General features: G+C 37.8%; 1 protein-coding gene across 1 annotated transcript in view; it reads left to right on the top strand.

Moving 5' to 3' along the window:
- Dgkk (diacylglycerol kinase kappa) overlaps window positions 1–20,025 on the top strand; it is a 146,637-nt gene that overhangs the window by 47,931 nt on the left and 78,681 nt on the right. Inside the window, exons 2-4 of the mRNA XM_055597555.1 lie at window positions 6,685–6,795; window positions 8,415–8,495; window positions 10,295–10,399. Coding sequence (XP_055453530.1) covers window positions 6,685–6,795; window positions 8,415–8,495; window positions 10,295–10,399 — 297 coding nt within the window. The remainder of the gene's footprint in view (window positions 1–6,684; window positions 6,796–8,414; window positions 8,496–10,294; window positions 10,400–20,025) is intronic.

Genomic DNA, 20,025 nt, shown 5'->3' with positions numbered 1-20,025 from the left:
GTAACTGGATACTAACAGGTACCGGTGCATGCTATGATGTTTGCCTACTGTTTGATTGGGTGGGTATGCGATTCGATTTGGCTATGTAATTGGGGCTCGTTTTACTAAGAAAGGGTAAATAATTCCCCCAGAGCCTCACAGACACAGAAAAAGAGACAAAGCCTGGTATCACAAGCTTGGGTCACTTGGGAGGAAGATAAGAAATGGTCATGGCTACAGCTGTGCTTGCATGTTCTCAAGCAACAGACAGGAGTTAATAACCTGTAGGCAACCAGGATCCCATTAAGGTATTTCAGATGTTTTATAAATATTGAATTATGAAATAAATGCTTTCATTGATATTGACAATTAAATTTCTATGTGCTGAGTCTTTGAGAGTATGAAGAAGAAAAATTGCCTGTTCCTGGGTGTGAGAGTTTCTAAAAGCAATGGATTTAGGGATTGGCTTATCAAGCGGGATTGGCAATGAAATTAAGCAGTTTCCCAACACTCTGACCTTTTCTTCAAGAGCTCCATGACTTTAGCAGACATTGTATATGAACATTGTAAATGGGCTCTGCTTACCTGTGGTTCTGGGATCTGCACTCATGGGATTTGAATGAAACCGATTAAATCTGTGGTGATTGAATCTTAGGACTATAGATGTATTAACAACTCAAATCCTTCCCACTACTGCGTGGTCTGCCTTGAGATATGTGGGTTTTAGTATTACAACTGGCAGGAAAGACTGGGAGGCCTGTCTGCAGTGTTCTTTGGGTTAAGAAGCATCAGAGGGTGGGCAGTGTGGCTTTTCAGTATGTACAAGGACTTCTTTAACCTTCTGCCTGCTTGGTACAACACAGATATTCACAACAAAAATGTGACAGATTAGATAAGGAGGATTATGGCTGTGATCTGTTTAGTAAAATTGATGGTGTTCCCATAAATGTGATGACCAAGCAGATTTTGCTACAAAATGTCTCATTCCTCAGTGCCTATTATAAGAAAGAACTTTACAAATGTATTCTTCTGACAAAAATATCAGCCCCAAGATGCTAAAAAAAAATCTCAAAATTGCAAAATAGAGTACTATTTAAGAGGAAAACTGTCAAAATATTTGATGTTGTCTTGGAAAGAAAAGATATCTGTGTAAATAACTTAAAGAAACTGTGGAAATTTATTTTCAGTAAAAATAAAAATAACAAAGAAACTAAGTTAATGGATATTTACCTCCATAGGTCAGAATCAAACTAGAAGATGTTATGTAAATATGGATTCTAATTAGTTTTTCAGTTATCCTTGGACAGTTTCTTTTTTAAAAATGCAGAACTTCTTTCATGTTCACCATGGAACATTATGTCTCTAGAATGATAAAGATGGATAATTGTCCCTTGGGGAAAAGCTCATTAGCCCAGTTCTACTAATAACTGTTCACAGAACACAATCTAATTTTTAGTTATCTGTAATCACATCTTCTAGAAAAAAGTTTCGTGGGGTTTGGGTGGGAATCATATTCACTCTCTTGGATACATACTAATTAACCAGGAATTCCTACTTTCCTTGTCAGGTGAAGAAAAAGCAGAGACCACAAATAATTTGTAATTGCAAGCTGAGAAAAGCAGTGGAGAGCGTATAAGCCTTCAGGTGTTACTGTCTAGAAATTGTAGACAATACAGGGCATAACTGCGCAGAGAGGGCAGTGAGACGGTGGTCTGCAAAGGCCAATGACTGAGCTGCACTCAGAAGTTATCCAGGGAGACAGGCGGAACTCACTCCTTACTACACCTATCTGAAGGATTTGCTTGTTTCTTTGTTTGCTTTTCTTGTTTTCCTCACAGACCTTTGTTCAGTTTAGTAACTCCAAGCATCAAGGTTGTTTTCAAGGCATGTATCTCAGTGACTTGTAAAAATCCCTGGAATTTGTTTCTACCTGTTCAAAGTGTCATCCCAAAGCTGATTTAAAAAAATAATTAAAAACATAAACAACACTTTATTTTAAAACAGCGATTGGCTTATATTTCTCTAAAAGGGAGCATACTTTAGAGAGCCATTTTTAGTTCTTAGCAATCTAGGTTTGGGTATTCATATAGAATATAGAGCCTGTATTTAGACAGTAAGAAACCCTTTTGAGTCATTATCCCAACTGTACAGAAATTATGTACTCTACATATATTATGTTAATGTTATCTTCCTCCAACTTGATAATGTGTGTCTTACATAAATAGACTTCCTATACATGAACTCTAAAATCTATATGCTCCTGAAGTGATAGCAGCTGTAATTCAGAAATTGCAAACTCTTTACCTGACAGCAAGCCATAGCTTACTAACTGGTTTTTTTTTTTTTTTTTTTTTTTTTTTTTTTTTTTTTTTTTTTTTTTTGTTTTTTTTTTTTTTTTTTTTTTTTTTTTTTTTTTTTTTTTTTTTTTTTCCTTCAAAAGTTTTTTTTTTTTTTTCCCACTAGCTGGTTACATTGAAAAATTGCAAAATTTAATATAATAAACCAGGACTTGCAATTATGAATAAAGCCTCTATAAACATTTGTATGTAAAATTTTGCCATGATTTAAGTTTTCAGTGTATTAGATATATGCCAAGGATTACAGTTTCTGGATCTTACATTGATTTTGCAGGAAGCTGACAAACTGTCTTCCAAGTTACCTATAGAAGTTTGCATTCCTAACAAAAATGAATAAGAGTTATTACTGTACACCATTAGAACAATTTGAAGTTTTTCTTATTTTGGATTTTAGCAATTCTAGTCCTTATGTATATATGTATATATAAATTATAAAGTTAATTTCTTGGTGTTGGCTATAGGATTACAATATACATTTTTGCATATTTTATTTTTATTTTTTAATTTAATTTTATTATTTATTATTAGTTACATTTTATTAACTCTGTATCCCAGGTGTATCCTGCTCCCTTATTCCCTCCCAGTACCACCCTTCCTCCCTCATCTCCTCCCTGCCCCTTTCCAAGTCCACTGATTGGGGAGGACCTCCTTTCCTTTCATCTGACCCTGTTTTATCAGGTATCTCCAGAGTCCTCCTCTGTGGCCTAGCAGGACTACTCCTCATCTTGACTTATCAGATGGATTCTGACTCCATCTGATAAATTAATATCTGAATTATAATTACTTATAGTAACACACAAAAGTATATTCTTATATAGACTTGTTTGGCTTGGGCCTTTCTACTTGAGTTTGGATGTCGGGTTATTAAAAGTGGGTTAAAAGATAGTTAAACAGTTAAGAGTACCTTATGCTGTTCCCAGTTCTAACATAGACTCTGAAATAACCATTGTACACAGGATGGTTTGCTGGGGAAAGGCGGTAGTCTAGAGATAGATAAAATAGTAATTTGAGAAAGAGAATTATTTCTTCTTCTTCTTGCTTATAGTAATATCATAAATAGCTGGCAAATCCCTAAGCTAAAATATGAATCCTCTTGGGATATTATATGCCCAAGTTACAATGTGAAAGATCTTAATTTAATGGCCCACTTTTTTTAAGGGCAAGGTTCCTCTCAAAAGAGAAAGTAGATATTTCAGTACCTTGTAGTCTGAATTACAGGTCTTTAAACTGAAAATAGGGAAAGAGAAAATGTCCAATAGATTTACAGTACCAAGTGTGAATCCCCTGCCCAGTGGAATTAGCCTTAAGTCTAATCAGAAAGTAGCTCACCTTAGTGCCATTATGGCACCAGTGGACACATCTTGCCATGAAGGTCAGTATAATAGCTTGCGGATATAATCTAGCGATAGATTAGAAAATTGATGTCATTTTTAAAAAATTTATTCACTTTACATACCGATTGTAGAGGCCTCACTCCTCTCCTCCTGGTTCCAGCACCCCCTCTCCAAATCCCCTCTCCCCTACTCCTCAGAAAAGAGAAGACACACACACACACACACCACCACCACCACCACCACCATCACCACCACCAGCAGCAGCAACAACAACAATAACCCACCCAGCCCATCAAGTCACATCAGGACTGTGCACAATCCTTTCCACTGAGGTCAGATCAGGCAGCCCTGCCAGATGGAACTGTTCGAAAAGCAGGCAACAAGGTCCATGTCAGAGACAGCCCCTGCTCCCCTTACTATGGAAGCCACATAAAGACTAAGCTTTCCATTGACTACATATGTGTAGGGGGCCTAGGTCCAGTCCATGCATGGTCCTTGTGGTGCTTCAGTCTCCTCAGGGGCTCTGGGCTCTGGTTAGTTGACTTTGTTGGTCTTCTTGTGGTGTTCTTCTTCTCTTTGGGTTCTGCTATCCCCCCCCCACTTTCCCACAAGGGCTCCCCATGCTCCACCTAGTTTTTCTCCCCATCAGCCTTTACAATTCAGTCTAACACCGTGTTAGCTTGACAGCAGTGAGAGAGAGTGTGTTTCTTGGTCATGTAAGGTTGATTTCTCTATATCTACAACCAAAGTGAACATTGTCTTCAGCAATAAGGTCTTGACATCTATTTATGGTGAGCAACCAAGAACAATGGCAATAACTTACTCTGTTTAGGGGTGCCTCTGGAGCCTCCCTGACCAATAACTTGTAGGACAGTATCCAGTACTGAGGTTTTCATTTAATAGCACAAGTCTTCTGGTAGCATCATTGTTCACCCATGCAGGTTACTTCTGTTTAACTTCCTTTTGTATATTATGTTTTTAATTAACTTATAAACTAATGAATTTCTTTAAAGCTTCTTCAAATTCCTTAGTTTGAATAACCCACCCTTTACCATCTCTTATCACCAAGTCCACTCAAACCATTAACCTCAAGAAATCTCACCTCAGCTGGGCATGGTGGCACATTCATTTAATCCCAACAGAGGCATGCTTTTATTCTGGCAGAGGCAGGTGGATCTCTGTGAGTTCGAAGCCAGCCTGGTCTACAGTAAAGCAAGTCCAGAACAGCCAAGACTACACAGAGAAACCCTGTCTTGAAAAAACAAAAACCAACCAAACATTAAAAAAAAAAAACACGAAAGAATTAAAAAAAGCAAGCAAGCAAGCAAGAAAGAAAGAAAGAAAGAAGAGAAAAAGAAAGAAAGAAATCTCCTCTCTCCCTTCATGTTGCCTGTGCTCTACTAACCCCTCTAAAACTTGTTGAGTTGGAAGATCACAGATTTCCACATAGCTTTTCTATATATGCTTCATTTTAGCTTAGGGTTCTATAACCACATAATTTTTCTATCCACTACCCACTTGGTGCTTGAACTTTCTTCTTTCCCTGTATTCTCTCTCTTTACTTTCATTTTACTTATAGTTTACTATCCCTCTCCATTAATACATCTGCTCCCAGTGGCCTGTTTCCAGCTACTAGGATAATTGATTTTTATTAATATTTTAAATTCACATACAAAAATTAATGGGTTTCATTATGATATTTCTACTCATATATGTCATCATGCTTAGTTTTTTTTTTCATTTTCCCCCATTTTTAGCTTTGTTATCCCTATTAATTAATTAATTATGATACTGGGGATTAAACATGGGGACCTGTGCATGGGATACAAGAACTTTACCACTGAGCAATAATCCCTCCCAATACTTAAGAGTCTCAAATTCAATTGTTTGATGTAGTCAGAGACTCCATCTGAAGGTGGCAGCTGCTACATGGCTCCAGCTAAGTGTTTGCCATGTGAGAACACAAGCCAATTTTTGCTAGATACTTTGTTTTAAAAAGATAGATAGATAAAAACAGTTAACTGCATTTTTCCTAAAACATAAGCCTTGTAAACATTATCAATAAATTAAAACTTTTAAGATACACTAGAGTAAACAAAGCACTTCTTTAGCCATTTAATAGAAAATTCTAATTTAGATGAAGGAGAAGTCACAGTAAAAAAAAAAAGAAAGAAAGAAAAAAACCTTGATTTGGTTAATTTAATTGTCTGGCCCTTTGTCCAATAAGTATAGCCTTGGTTCCAGATTAGTGGGGTACTTATGGTAATCTTAATGTTTGCTTGTTTTCTATAACATAACAAAGAATATCTTCAGTGGTGAAAAATGATAAGTAGCCTTTGTAAACGGTAAGATCAGTCTGTTGTGCAATAACTGGAAATCATTGGTCAGACTGTGTGCTAAATAAAGAAAATAATCAGAAGGTCATTGTCTTTAGGAGTCCTTTTTATGCTTGCTCACGCACCAGTTCACGAATCCCCTGAAGGCCTTGATAAAGGATTTATATGTGGTTCTAAAAATATTAGCAAGCTATTGGAGGCGTGTGAGCATTGAACAGACATAATCCAAGTTAATATTCTAAGTAGAATCCCTGAAGAGAGCTGATTGGGATGTTCTATCTAAGGCTATAACCTTAATAGTTTAGGAAACTCTGCCTTTATCGAGCTTAGCCCTTCCCATTGCTACTTGTACTTTCTCGGGATTGTCATTTTTCTATTTATACATACATGCTTTTCTCTCTTCCCTTACCACAAATGGAAATGTTTTCCATAGCTTTTGAGCAATAGATCCTAAGAAACTTGAAGGATATAACATTCTGAGTGTTTTACAGAAAGGAAACCAATGCCTTTTCTGGTGGAACAAATCTCTTTGTGTTCTTGCCTGGTCTACAGACTATTATTCACCAGCCATGAAGCAGAGATAGATTTTCCAGATAAGTCATTTTCTCATCCAAGAGAGGAAATAAATGATCTAACAAGTTCATCTAACCAACCTATTGCTATGCTTCTGTTTTTCAGAAAATACTAAAGGAAGGCCCCCTGCTAAAGAACTGTAACTCTTTCAAGAGATGGAAGCTTAGATATTGTCTGATTCAAGGACAGAAGCTCCACTTTGCACACCATCCTTCGGTAATTATAGAATCCTTTCATCTGCATTAGTGGGTGAGTGCCAAGAAATGTGTGGGTGTGGAGGAGGCCACCATTAGAGCAGAAGTTGAAACCATCTATTCTTCCTTTAACTAATCCCCTTGGGTAAATGGGTGGCAGTATTTTCCTTTCCCCTTTCCTATGCCCCTCCTTTTCATGGATGTCCTGGTTAGTTTCTGTATCCAGAGTTGCCTACAAAGTTTGTCGGGCCCAGTGCAAAATGAAAAGACAGAACCCTTTATTCAAAAACCAGGAAAAATGTCACTCATTAGTGGTAATAACATAAAATGTTCCATATTTATACTATAATATGAAGTTTTGGTTTATAGTGTTTTAATTTGATATTTAATATTATTCTAAAAAGAATATAAATAAATAATTAGCATGAATTTTACCATTTAATTTTGTACCCATTCCAGTCTTAAATAGAAATATAAGCACATTTAACTTATAAAAAAACAACCATCATTATATAATTTGTTACTAGCTTATAGAAGCATGTGTATTTTGTTTGCAGCAGTATACAAAACTAGCTCTTTACAATTTTTTTTTAATATTTTCACATTCTGCCTACACATTCTGAGTAAATGGAAAAGGGACAGTTGCTTGCCCTAGCTTTCCTTTTCCTTCAGTGTCATCCTTTCCAGCATAAGAGGTTACATAACACAAGGACATGCCATGAATAAGAATGAATAGAATAAGGCTCCCTGGTTGCCCATTTCCTAAAAATAAAAATAAAAATAAAAACACTGTGTTTTCTTCTTGTTTGCAGCAAGTTCTGGTTCTAATAGAATGTGCAGGTATCCTTGCCTGCTCAGTTATAGACATAAAACATTTTATTCTACTATGAAGGGATTCACTGGAACTCTAAGCTCATGCATATAACAAATGCAATTAAAATGGCAAAACATGGGGTGGACATGCAAATGACACATGTCTCCTGTATTCATATGCACAGCCTACGGTCTTATTGGGCTTTATTTACAAAACATAAGCCCAGAGGTGAAATGATGAGGAATTTAAATATGACAATAAAGCATTAGACCAAGTCCTGGGTTAGCCTGAACATGGAGTCTTACATGACAGCACAGGTTACATAGTGATCAAACAGCCTTGTCTATATTGATAGTACTGATTTCCAGCTGATAGCTGGGTAGTATCTACCACATCAATTATACCAGGAGATGCAGGCTCCAAACTGTACGTGACAATCAAGATAGCCAAAGGCTGCCACTCAATAAATTAATATTTACTACTAATTTAAACAAGTTTCTTCAGGTAGACCATATTTTGTTATCTGACCTAGCACCATATTTGTATTTGGATGTGTCTGACATGACCAGCCCAATCCTTAGTACAAGTCCACAGAAAAGTTTAGGAAAGTTGTATTTTTATTTAGTTTGTTTTAGACTTGCCACATGCTAAATCTAAAAAAAAAAAAAATCATGCTACCATATAAATCCTAGCCCTTAAGACAAATAAATAGTTGGATTATACTGCCAAAAATGTTTGTCTGTGTGTGTGTGTGTGTGTACATTTCAATGCATTTTTGCCTGATTAATGGCACAGCTTCTTATCATTCTCCTTCTATATCTTTCCAGTTTGCACACTTTGAAACAATTGATCTGTCTCAAGTCGCGTTGGCAGAAAGTAGCTGTCGAAATCTTTGCCACGGTTTTTGTGTAAGTAATATTGGAATAACTGAATGTTCCATGTGCGGGGGGGTAGTCATCAGGTTTATTAAGTCTTCTTTGATTGCCAAGTGTTATTATTCATACAAATTTCCACTAGCCAAGTGATGGAGAGGACAGCAAGTACTAATCATGTTCCATATTAAGAGGCTGCTAGAAAGCTAAGCTGACTTCAAGGTACAAGGGGCCTTTGACTATTACAGCATTCAGTCAGTCTTCTTGGTAAAGGTAATGTAGAAATGTTGTTGGGGAGGGTTTCAAGACATAGAGAAGTCTTATGGAAAATGAAAACAACCAAGGTCCATGACATCATTTAGTTGGGGATGTAAATAACCCTCAGTGAAATCTAGCCCATAGTGAGGTTAAAGATGAGAACACTTATAAGAAAGCAGAGGAAGTGTTCAGGACTTAAGTGTGCCTGGAATATTGCTCAGCTTTGGTCACTCATGTAAGTCAAAACTAGAATATTCGCTGAAAAATATCAAGTCTACTAGCCCTCAAGCCTTCTTTCTGCCTTCTCCCCAATTTTTTCCCAGTCTCATCAGGGTTATATCAAGTATCCTTTTTAGGCTAGGCTATCCCTTATCCTAATGAAGGCCCTTGGCCACTACACATCACATCAGCAAAGAATGGATGTGAAACAAAGGAGTCACTGCCATAATGACCTTAACCAGCTCCTATGCCTAACTACGACAAAATCAAGTGCTACATGCAAAAGGAGATAAAAATTGCCTATTGGTGTGGTTAGCACCAGCTTCATTTTGAGGCCTTCATCATAAAAACAAGCAGGGCTATTGAAGCAATGACTGACGGCATAGTCAGTCATGTTCTTTCTTATTACCTGGAAAAAGTCAAACCTCTGCTCATGCTCTAAATCATTAAGACCTTCAGTACTGAGCCAGTGAGATGGCTTATCAGGCAAAAGTATTTGTCATGCGAGCTCAACAACCTGAACTCAATCTCTGGATCCCATAGAAGAAGGAGAGAACCAATCCCTAAAAATTGTTCTTCACACATGGTCTTTGCCACACACACACCTACACTCACATGCATACATGTGTATACAAACATCACACATACACCCAATAGTAAATAAATAAATAAATAAATAAATAAATAAATAAATAAATAAATAAATAAATAAATAAGAGCTTCAGAGTGGCTTTGATACTATTCTTGGATTGGTCTTTGCCTTATCACAAAGGATTAAGAGATACTACTATAAAATTCTCTTCCACGTATCCATATCCATGGTAAAGAAAGAAACTGAATTTTCTAAATCTTATTTTGCCCACAAAGAGCCAGTGAGGCACCCTGTTGAAGAAAATGCACTTTCTCCACTTCACATAAAACAGCAGTGAGCAAGTAAATAGTTTAAGCAAGCTCATTTTAGAAATAGATGACATGTAGCTTAATATCTAAGAGCAACGATTCAAGAGCCAAAGAATATGTCTTCCTTTTTTAACTGCTGGATGACTCTGGACAAGCCTTTTAAGTGTTCTATCTTGTCCTGGCTTTGAAAGAGGGACAATTACAATTCCCACCTCATGGAACTATAATGAAGACTGATTGAAATAGTATGCCTAAAACTGCATTGAAATAGTTCTTTGCACAAATGAAGTGGCATTAAAATCTTAATTATTGCTATTGTAATTATTACTGTCTTGAATGGTTAGTAAAGTAGTTGAGGGTGACCCTAGAAGCTTATGTCTTATATTCAAGAATTTGCAGACTTGGGTCAGGGGGCTTTGTTTGTGAAAATAAACTTAATACTATGATGTTATGTTTAGGTTATCACACCACAGCGGAAAGTCTCTCTTGCTGCACCCAATCGGAAAGACATGGAAGAATGGATTAACATCATAAAAACTGTTCAACAGGGAGAGATCCATAAGGTAAGGCAAATGGTGAATGCATACATCTCTCATGAGGAAATGCTTAAGTAACTACATTAGTGAAGTGAGTTTTCAAACAAGGAACTAGTAAAATGGAAGCAGGAAATGTACATAGATCCTATTTGGAAAACTGTTTAGAACTACTCACAAATAGGAGAAATTCACTTGGGCTCCAACCCTGGTAACCATGCAGCTTTGACTCTTCTGTAAACATCTGGTAGATATGTTATGGTACATCCAATGAATGAAATGTGTGGGCTGCTTTGATGTAGCTTAGACATCCACTAGGTTAAGAAGGTTGTGATAGTGGTTTTAATTTCTGTCTTCAGAATAACAATAATAACACTTAAGGAAATTGAGGCTGAGAACAAGGAAGGAATCAGATTAAGGAGAAATAAGCACTCTCTTGAAAACAAAACAAAACAAAGAGAATTTGGCCCCAGACTCTGTAATCCCAAGGCCTATGTTTTTAACTGCTAAACAAGTCTACCTCTGTGAGATCTGGCCTCAGCCAGCTTTTCTGTAAACTCATTAGGACTGGCTGTATCCACTTCCTCTGTGGTCTGGGCCCAGGGAAAGTAGTCTAGGAGTAGGCAACACAGTCCATGTCAAAGACAGCCTCTGCTCCCCTTACTAAGGAACAAACATGGAGACTGGGCTGCCTGTTGGCCACATCTGAGCGGGGGGGGGGGGTCTAGGTCTTCTCCATGCATGGTCCTTGGTTGGTGCATCGGTCTCTAAAGGGCACCCTGGGCCCAGATTTGTTGGCTTTGTTGGTCTTCTTGTGGGACTCCTGTCCCCTCTAGGTCCTTCTTTTCCCATGTTCTTCCTAGAGAATCCCTTCACTCTGCCCAAAGTTTGGCTATGAATCTCTTCATCTGCTTCCATTCCTTGCAGCATGGTGTCTTTCAGAGGATATCTATGGTAGGCTTCTGTCCTGGTCTCTCTCTTCAAATGTTGCCGGTGTCTTTTCTATTTTTCCTTCTGAATGATAATTAAGCATCCTTCCTAGGGGCCTCCTTGTTGTTTAGCTTCTTTAGGTCTGTAGATTTTAGTGTGGTTATCCTGTATTATATGGCTAATACCGGTTTACAAGTGAGTATGCACCCTGTGTGTCTTTTGGGTCTGGGTTACCTCACTCAGGATGATCTTTTCCAGATCCATCCATTTTCCTGCAAATTTTATGATATCCTTGTTTTTAATAGTTGAATAGTATTCTATTGTGTAGGTGTACCACAGTTTATCTATTCTTTGGTTGAGGAACATCAGGGTTGTTTCTAGTTTTGGGCTATTATGAATAAAGCCACTGTAAATGTTTCATTAAGTAGAGAGTTGTTCAGTTTCCATGAGTTTGTAAGTTTTCTGTTGTTTTGTTTTAAAATGTTTATTTATTTATTTACTTTAGAGCCAGATCATAACTGCCTCCTGCCTCTCCTCCTCCTCCCTATTGACCCTCCAACCCTCTTCCATCTATTACCCCCTCCCCTTCTCCTCAGAAAATGGGAGCCTCCCCCCAGCCCCTCAAGTCCCATCAAGACTGAGCTCATCCTCTCCCACTGAAGACATGTCAGGCATCTCCACTAGGGTAAAGTGATTTAAAAGAAAGCAACAGAGTCCATGCCGGAGACAGCACCCACTCCAATTAATAGGCGACCCATATGAAGATCAAGCTGCCCACCAGTTAAATATGTGTAGGGTGCCTAGGTCCAGTCCATGCATGCTCTTTAGTTGGTGTTTCCACCTCTGTAAGCCCCCATGGGCCTAGGTTAGTTGATGGGGTTGGTGTCCTTGTGGAGTTCCTCTCCCCTCTGGGTCCTTCTCTCCTCCCCACAACCCACTTTTCCACAAGACTCCCTGAGCTCCATCTGCTTCCATCTCCTGTTTGGTAGAGCCTCTCAGAAGACTGTTATGCTAGCTATCTGTCTGTGAGCATAGCAGAGTATCATTAATGGTGTCATGGGGTGGCTCTTTCCTAGGGGGTGGGTCTTAGGTTGGGCCAGGATCAGTTGGACATTCCCTCAGTCTCTGCTCTATCTTTATATCTGCATATCTTTTAGGCAGGCTAATTTTAGATGGAAAATTTTGTAGGTGAGTTGGTGTTTCCCTCCCACCCCTTTAAGTCCTGCCTTGCTAGAAGGTGGCCTCCTCAATCTCCATGTCCCCTGCTGCTAGGAGGCTCAGCTAGAGTCATTCCCAAATCTTCCCTGGTACCTTGTCACAGGTCTTCAGGTTGTCTCCGAGATGTCCCTTCCCTCAGTTTCCCTTTTTTCCTCAAGCCCTCTCAACTCACCTCCGCATTCTTCCCATATCTGATTCACCCCTACCTCGTTTCCCTCTCCACACTCTCCTACGCAAGAAGGGTGTCACTTAGGCCCTTCTTGCTACTTACCTTCTTTTGGTAAGTGAATTGTATTATCCTGTAATATTTGACTAATATCCACTTCTAAGTGAGTACATATCATGTGTGTCTTTCTGGGTCTGTGTTACCTCACTCAGGATATTTTCTAGTTCCATCCATTTGCCCTCAAATTTCATGATTTCCTTGTTTTTAATAGCTGAGTAGTATTCCATTGTGTAAATGTACCTTTTCTTTATCCATTCTTCTGTTGAGGAGCTTCTACGTTGTTTCCAGTTTCTGGCCATTATGAATAAAACTGCTGTGAACACAGTTGAGCAAGCATCCTTGTAGTATGAGTACATGCTCAAAAGTGAAATAGCTGGGTCTTGAGGTAGAACTATCTCCAATTTTCTGAGGAAGTACCAGATTGATTTCCAAAGTAGCTGTACAAGTTTGCACTCCCACAGCAATGGAGAAATGCCCCCTTTCTCTACATCTTTTCCAGCATGTGTTGTCACTTGAGTTTTTGATCTTAGCCATTCTGATGAGTGTAAGGTGAAATCTCAGGGTTGTTTTGATTTGCATTTCCCTGATGAATAAGGACACTGAGCATTTCTTTAAGTGTTTCTCAACAATCAAACATTCCTCTATTGAAATTTCTCAGCTTAGCTCTGTACTCCATTTTAATTTGATTATTTGGTTTGCTGGTATTTAGTTTCTTGAGATCGTTATATATACTTTGGATATTAGCTCTTTGTCAGTTGTAGGGTTGGTGAAGATCTTTTCTCAATCTGTAGGTTACTGTTTTGTTTTATTAACAGTGTCCTTTACTTACAGAAGCTTTTCAGTTTTGTTAGGTCCCATTTATTAATTATAGACCTTAGAGCCTGAGCTGCTGATATGTTGTTCAGGAAGTTGCCTCTTGTGACAATGAGTTCAAGACTGACCCCCCACTTTCTCTTCTAAAAGATTTAGTGTGTCTGGATTTATGTTGAGGTCTTTGATCTACTTGGACTCCAGTTTTGTGCAGGGCAATAAATATGGATCTATTTGCATTCTTCTACATGACAGATCAGCACCATTTGTTGAAGATGCTACCTGTTTTCCATTTTATGTTTTTTTTTTTTCCTTTGCCAAAAATCAAGTGTCCTTAGGTGTGTGGCTTTCTTTCTGGGTCTTCAATTTGATTCCATTGATCAAATAGTCTATTTCTATGTCAGTACAATACAGTTTTTATTACTATTGCTCTGTAGTACAGCTTGAGATCAGCGACAAAGATTCCCCCAGAAGTTATTTTCTTGAACAGTATTGTTTTAGCTATTCTGGGTTTTTTTGTTTGTTTGTTTCAAATGAAGTTGATAATTGCTCTTTCAAGGTCTGTAAATAATTGTGTTGGTATTTTGATGGGAATTGCATTGAATCTGTAGACTGTTTTTGCTAACATGGCCATTTTTACTGTTAATCCTACCAATCCATGAACATAGGAGATCTTTCCATCTTCTGATATCGTCTTCAATTTCTTTCTTCAGAGAATTGAAATTCTTGTCATACAGGTATTTTAATTGCTTGGTTTGAGTTACACCAAAATACTTTATATTATTTGTGACTATTGTGAAGGGTGTTGTTTCCCTAATTTCTTTCTCAACCCCTTTGTCTTTTGTATAAAGGAGGGCTACTGAAATATGTACATATACATATACATATATATTTTTTTTGAGTTAATTTTGTAATCAGCCACTTGGCTAAAGGTGTTTATCACCTGTAGGAGTTCTCTGGCAGAATTTTTGGGGTCACTTACATATACTATCACATCATCTGCAAATAGTTATACTTTGACTTTTTTCTTTCCAATTTGTATTCTCTTGATCTCCTTTAGCTGTCTAGCTAGAACTTCAAGTACTACATTGAAGAGAGTGGGCAGCCCTGTCTGGTCCCCAATTTCAGTGGAATTGCTTTATGTTTCTTTCTGTTTAGTTTTTGTTGTTGTTGTTGTTGATATCCAGCTTTAATCCTTGGTGGTCAGATAGAATGCAGGGTGTTATTTCAATTTTCTTGTATCTGAGTTAACTTGCTTTATGTCTGAGTATTTGGTCAAGTTTGGAGAAAGTTTCATGTGGTACAAAAAAGAAGGTATTTTTCTTCATGTTTGGGTGAAATATGTTTTAAACTTCTTTTAGGTACATTTAGTTTATAATGCTGGATAGATTCAGCTCTGTTTTTGTTTTTGATAACATACCCATTAGTGAAAGTGAGGTATTAAAGTCTCCCACAATGAGTGTGCGTTGATCAATGTGTGATTTAAGCTGTAGTAGTGTTTCTTTTACAAACTTGGGTGTCCTTGTGTTTTGGGATGTTATGAATTGTAATATCCTTTCGGTGGATTTTTCCTTTGATGAATATGTAGTGTCCTGACTATCTCTTCTGATTAGTTTTAGTTTGAAGGCTATTTTGTCTTGTATTAAAATGACTTCACCAGGTTGCTTCTCAGATCCATTTAACTGGATCCAGTGGCCACACCTGTCAGGTCCACAGTAAATTTCCTACGGGGTAACACACTATTCTAAAAACCATAGAGTGAACAGAAAACCTAGGAACAAAATACCCACCCAACAAAGATCAAACCAGATGTCAGAACGTAGAACTATAATCATCCCAAACCTAGATGCTGAGATACCAACATAAAAACAGTAAAACCTATACAACATGTCTCCATTAGGGCCCAGAAACCCTACTACAGCAGGCCCTGAATATTCTAATAAAGCTGAAACACAAGGAATAAAACCTTAAGATAGTCCATATGAAGATGATAGAGGCATTTAAATAGGTAATGGATCCACTAATGAAATTCAAGAAAACACACCATACCCCCAACCCTCACAAAATCCTGGTAGACAGAAATGAATGAAACTGTTCAAGACCTGAAAATGATAATAGAATCGATAAAGAAAACTAAAACTGACATAATTTTGGAAATGAAAAATTTAGGAATTGAAACAGGAATTACAAAGTCAAGCTTTCGTCACAGAATATAAAGATGGAAGAGAGAATCTCAGTCATTGAAAATACAATAGAACCAATGGATACATTGTTTAAAGAAAATGCTAAATCTAAAATACTCTTGATAGAAAACATCCAGGAAATCTGGGACACTATGAATAGACCAATTCAAAGAGTAATAGGAAGAGGAAGAGGAAGGTGAGGAAACAATAGTTTTAGATTTCTGTGCCAAGGCACAGAAAATATTTTCAACAAAAGCATAAAAGAAAATTTTCTTAACCAAGAGAAGGACATGTCTATAAAAGTACAAAAAGCATACAAAACACCAAATAGAAACTTCCCTTAGCATATAATAATCAAAACACTAAATGTACAGAACAGGAAAAGAATATTGAAAGCCTCAAGGGAAAAAGATCAAGTAACATATAAAGGCACACCTATTAGAATTATACCTGACTTCTCAATGGAGACACTGAAAAACGGAAGGGTCTGGACAGTTGTGCTGAAGATTCTAAGAGACCATAAATGCCAGCCTAGATTACTATACCCAGCAAGACTTTCAATCAGCATATATGGAGAAAATAAGACATTCCATGATAAAACCTAATTTAAGAAATATCTATTTACAAATCCAGCCTCAAGAAGATACTAGAAGGTAAACTCCAACTTCAAGACACTAACTATTCCCAAGAAAACATAGGGAATAAATAATCGCAGACTAGACAAATAAACTCAAAAGAAGGGAAAGACACCACCCTCACCATCACTACCACCACCACTACCTCACCATCGTCTCTCTCTGTCTCTGTCTCTCTCTCAGCATTGCTTAGTTGCCTGTAGTTCTTTGTGTAGAGCTGAGACCTCCAGGGCTTTCCCACTCTGTCCCTATTCCATGTCTACTCTTCAGCTCAGGGTTGCACAGTCCTGGTTAGACTTTATGGATATAATATCTGCCATTCCTAGGAAATACAATCTCTCAACAAACTCCCTGTTATTTATTTGTTTATTTTTATTTTTGTGGCTCTTATAATTTTTTGCCTACCACTTCTGCAATGATGATATGCATATATGTATGTAACAACAATTAATGAAAAGAGAAGCTATGTACTTGAAAAAGAGCAGGAAGGGGCATATGGAAGAGCTTGGAAGGAAGAAAGGAAGGAAGCAATTGATACAATTATCCAAAAAAGTAAAAGAAACTATTATTTTAAGTTTTTTTTTAAGCAGGACCTTTCTAAGTTGCCCAGCTAGCCTTGAACTCATTCTGTAGGTCTTGAACTTATGACTTCCTGTCCCTCAAAAAAAATTGATATTAGAACACTATGTTACCAGTATAAATAACTAACATTATGTGATAGTTCTGCTTTTAATTTTTTGAGAAAACAATTGTTTTTCATAATGTTTATGTTAATTTGCATTTTAATAAACAAGTGTTCAAACCTCCATTTGTTCTATATCTGTTCCAACATTCTGTACCTCTCTTCACTTTTGATCAAAATAAGTTAACAGAAATAAGATGGTATCTCACCATGGTTTTGATTTGTATTTAGTGATTAGTCAGACTTAGTATTTTCGATTTTTAATTGACCTTTGCAAAAAAAATCTGTTCAGGCATGTTAATCTTTTAAAACACTGTGTTTTTATCAGTTTCTTTTTAAAAATATAGCTACATCATTTTCCACTCTTTCCTTTCTTTTTTTTAAAATTTTTTCTTTTTTTAATTTTAATTTTTTTCTTTTTTTAATTTTTTATTTAACTTTTATTAATTACACTTTATTCATTTTGTATCCCCCCATAAGCCCCTCCCTCCTCGCCTCCTGATCTCACCCTCCCTCCCCTTTCTGCATGCATGCCCCTCCCCAAGCCCACTGATAGGGGAGGGCCTCCTCTCCTTTCTGATCTTAGTCTATCAGATCACATCAGGAATGGCTGCATTGTCATTATCTGTGGCCTGGTAAGGCTACTCTCCCCCTCAGGGGGATGTGATCAAAGAGCAGGCAAATCAGATTATGTCACAGGCAATCCCTCTTCCCATTAGTATGTAACCCACTTGGACACTGAACTGCTATGGGCTACATCTGTGCAGGAGTTCTAGGTTAACTCCAGGAATAGTCCTTGGTAGGAGTATGAGACTCTGGGAAGTTCCCTGTATTCAAATTTTCTTGTTCTGTTGCTCTCCTTGTGGAGTTCCTGTCCTCTCCAGCTCTTACTATTTCCCATTTCTTTTTTTTTTCTTCTATAGAGAATTTATTTTTTTTTAATTTTATTTTTCTTTTTAGTTACATTTTGTTAACTCTGTGTCCCCACTGTATCCCGCTCCCTCATTCCCTCCCCAACCCCACACTCCCTCCCTGGTCTCCTCCCTGCCCCTTTCCAAGTCCACTGATTGGGGAGGACTTCCTCCCCTTTCATTTGACCCTGTTTTATCAGGTATCTTCAGGGCTGGCTGCAAAGTCCTCCACTGTGGCCTAACAGGACTGCTCCTCCCCTGGGGGGGGGGGCAAAGAGCCTGCCCTTGAGATCCTGTTAGAAATAGTCCTTGTTCCCCTTACTTTGGAAAACTATTTGGTTACTGAGCTACCATGGGCCACATCCGAGCAGAAGTTCTAGGTTATATCCATAGATGGTCCTTGGTTGAGTGTCAGTCTCAGAAAAGACCCTGTGCCCGGATATATTTGGTCCTTGTAGAGCTCCTATCCTTTCCATATCATACTAACTCCCCTTCTTTCATATGATTCCCTGCACTCTGCCGAGGGTTTGGTTATGAGTCTTAGTGTCTGCTTTGAAACACTGCTAGGTAGAGTCTTTCAGATGCCTTTTGTGGTAGACTTCTGTCATACCTTCAATGCTCATCCCATTTGTCTTTCTAAATGAGGATTGATCATCTTCGCCTGTGTCCACTTTCTTGATTATCTTCTTTAGGTGTGTAGATTTCATTATCTTTATCATATCTTGTAGGTCTATATAAGCGAGTATATACTGTTTGTCTTTCTCCTTCTGGGATACTTCACTCAGAATGATCTTTTCTAGATCCCACCACTTGCCTGCAAATTTCATGATTTCCTCCTTTTTGATTGCTGAGTAGTATTCCATTGTGTAAAAATACCACAATTTCTGTATCCATTCCTCGGTTGATGGACATCTGGGTTGTTTCCAAGTTCTGGCTATTACAAATAAAGCTGCTACAAACATGGTTGAACAAATGTCCTTGTTGTGTACTTGAGCAAATTTTGGGTATATACCTAGGAGTGGTATAGCTGGGTCTTGAGGTAGCACTACTCCTAGTTGTCTGAGAAAGCGCCAGATTGACTTCCAAAGTGGTTGTACCAGTTTACATTCCCACCAGCAATGGAGGAGGGTTCCATTTTCTCCACAACCTCTCCAGCATGTGCTATCACTTGAGTTTTTCATCTTGGCCATTCTGATGGGTGTAAGGTGAAATCTCGGGGTTGTTTTGACTTGCATTTCCCTAATGGCTAATGAGGTTGAACATTTCTTTAAGTGTTTCTCTGCCATTTGATGTTCCTCTTTCAAGAATTCTCTGTTTAGCTCCGTTCCCCATTTTTTAATGGGATTACTTGGTTTGTTGTTTTTCAGCTTCTTTACTTCTTTATATATACTGGATATGAGTCTTCTGTCAGATAAAGGGTTGGTGGAGATTCTTTCCCAATCTGTAGGCAGCCGTTTTGTTTTGATGACTGTGTCTTTTGCTTTACAGAAGCTTTTCAGTTTCATGAGGTCCCATTTATTGATTGTTGCTCTTAGAGCCTGTGCTGTTGGTGTTCTGTTCAGGAAGTTGTCTCCTGTGCCAATGAGTTCTAGGCTGTTCCCCACTTTTTTTCCAACTGATTTAGAGTATCTGGTTTTATGTTGAGGCCCTTGATCCACTTTCACTTTAGTTTTGTGCAGGGTGGTAAATATGGATCTATTTTCATTTTTCTGCATGTAGACATCCAGTTGGTCCAGCACCATTTGTTGAAGATGCTGTCTTTTTTCCATTGAATAGATTTGGCTTCTTTGTCAAATATTGAGTATTCATAGGTGTGTGGGTTTATTTCTGGGTCTTCTATGTGGTTCCATTGATCCTCCTTTCTGTTTTATGCCAATAACATGCAGTTTTTATTACTGTTGCTCTGTAGTACAGCTTGAGATCGGGGATGGAGATACCTCCAGATGATCTGTTGTTGTACAGGATCGTTTTGGAGATTCTGTGTTTTTTGTTTCGCCATATGAAGCTGAGAATCTTTTTTTCAAGGTCTGTAAAGAATTGAGTTGGTATTTTGATGGGAAT

Source organism: Psammomys obesus, unplaced genomic scaffold (assembly GCF_907164565.1).
Source record: "Psammomys obesus unplaced genomic scaffold, mPsaObe1.curated_primary_1811, whole genome shotgun sequence".
NCBI lineage: Eukaryota > Metazoa > Chordata > Mammalia > Rodentia > Muridae > Psammomys > Psammomys obesus.
This window is presented reverse-complemented; position numbering and strand designations above follow the sequence as displayed.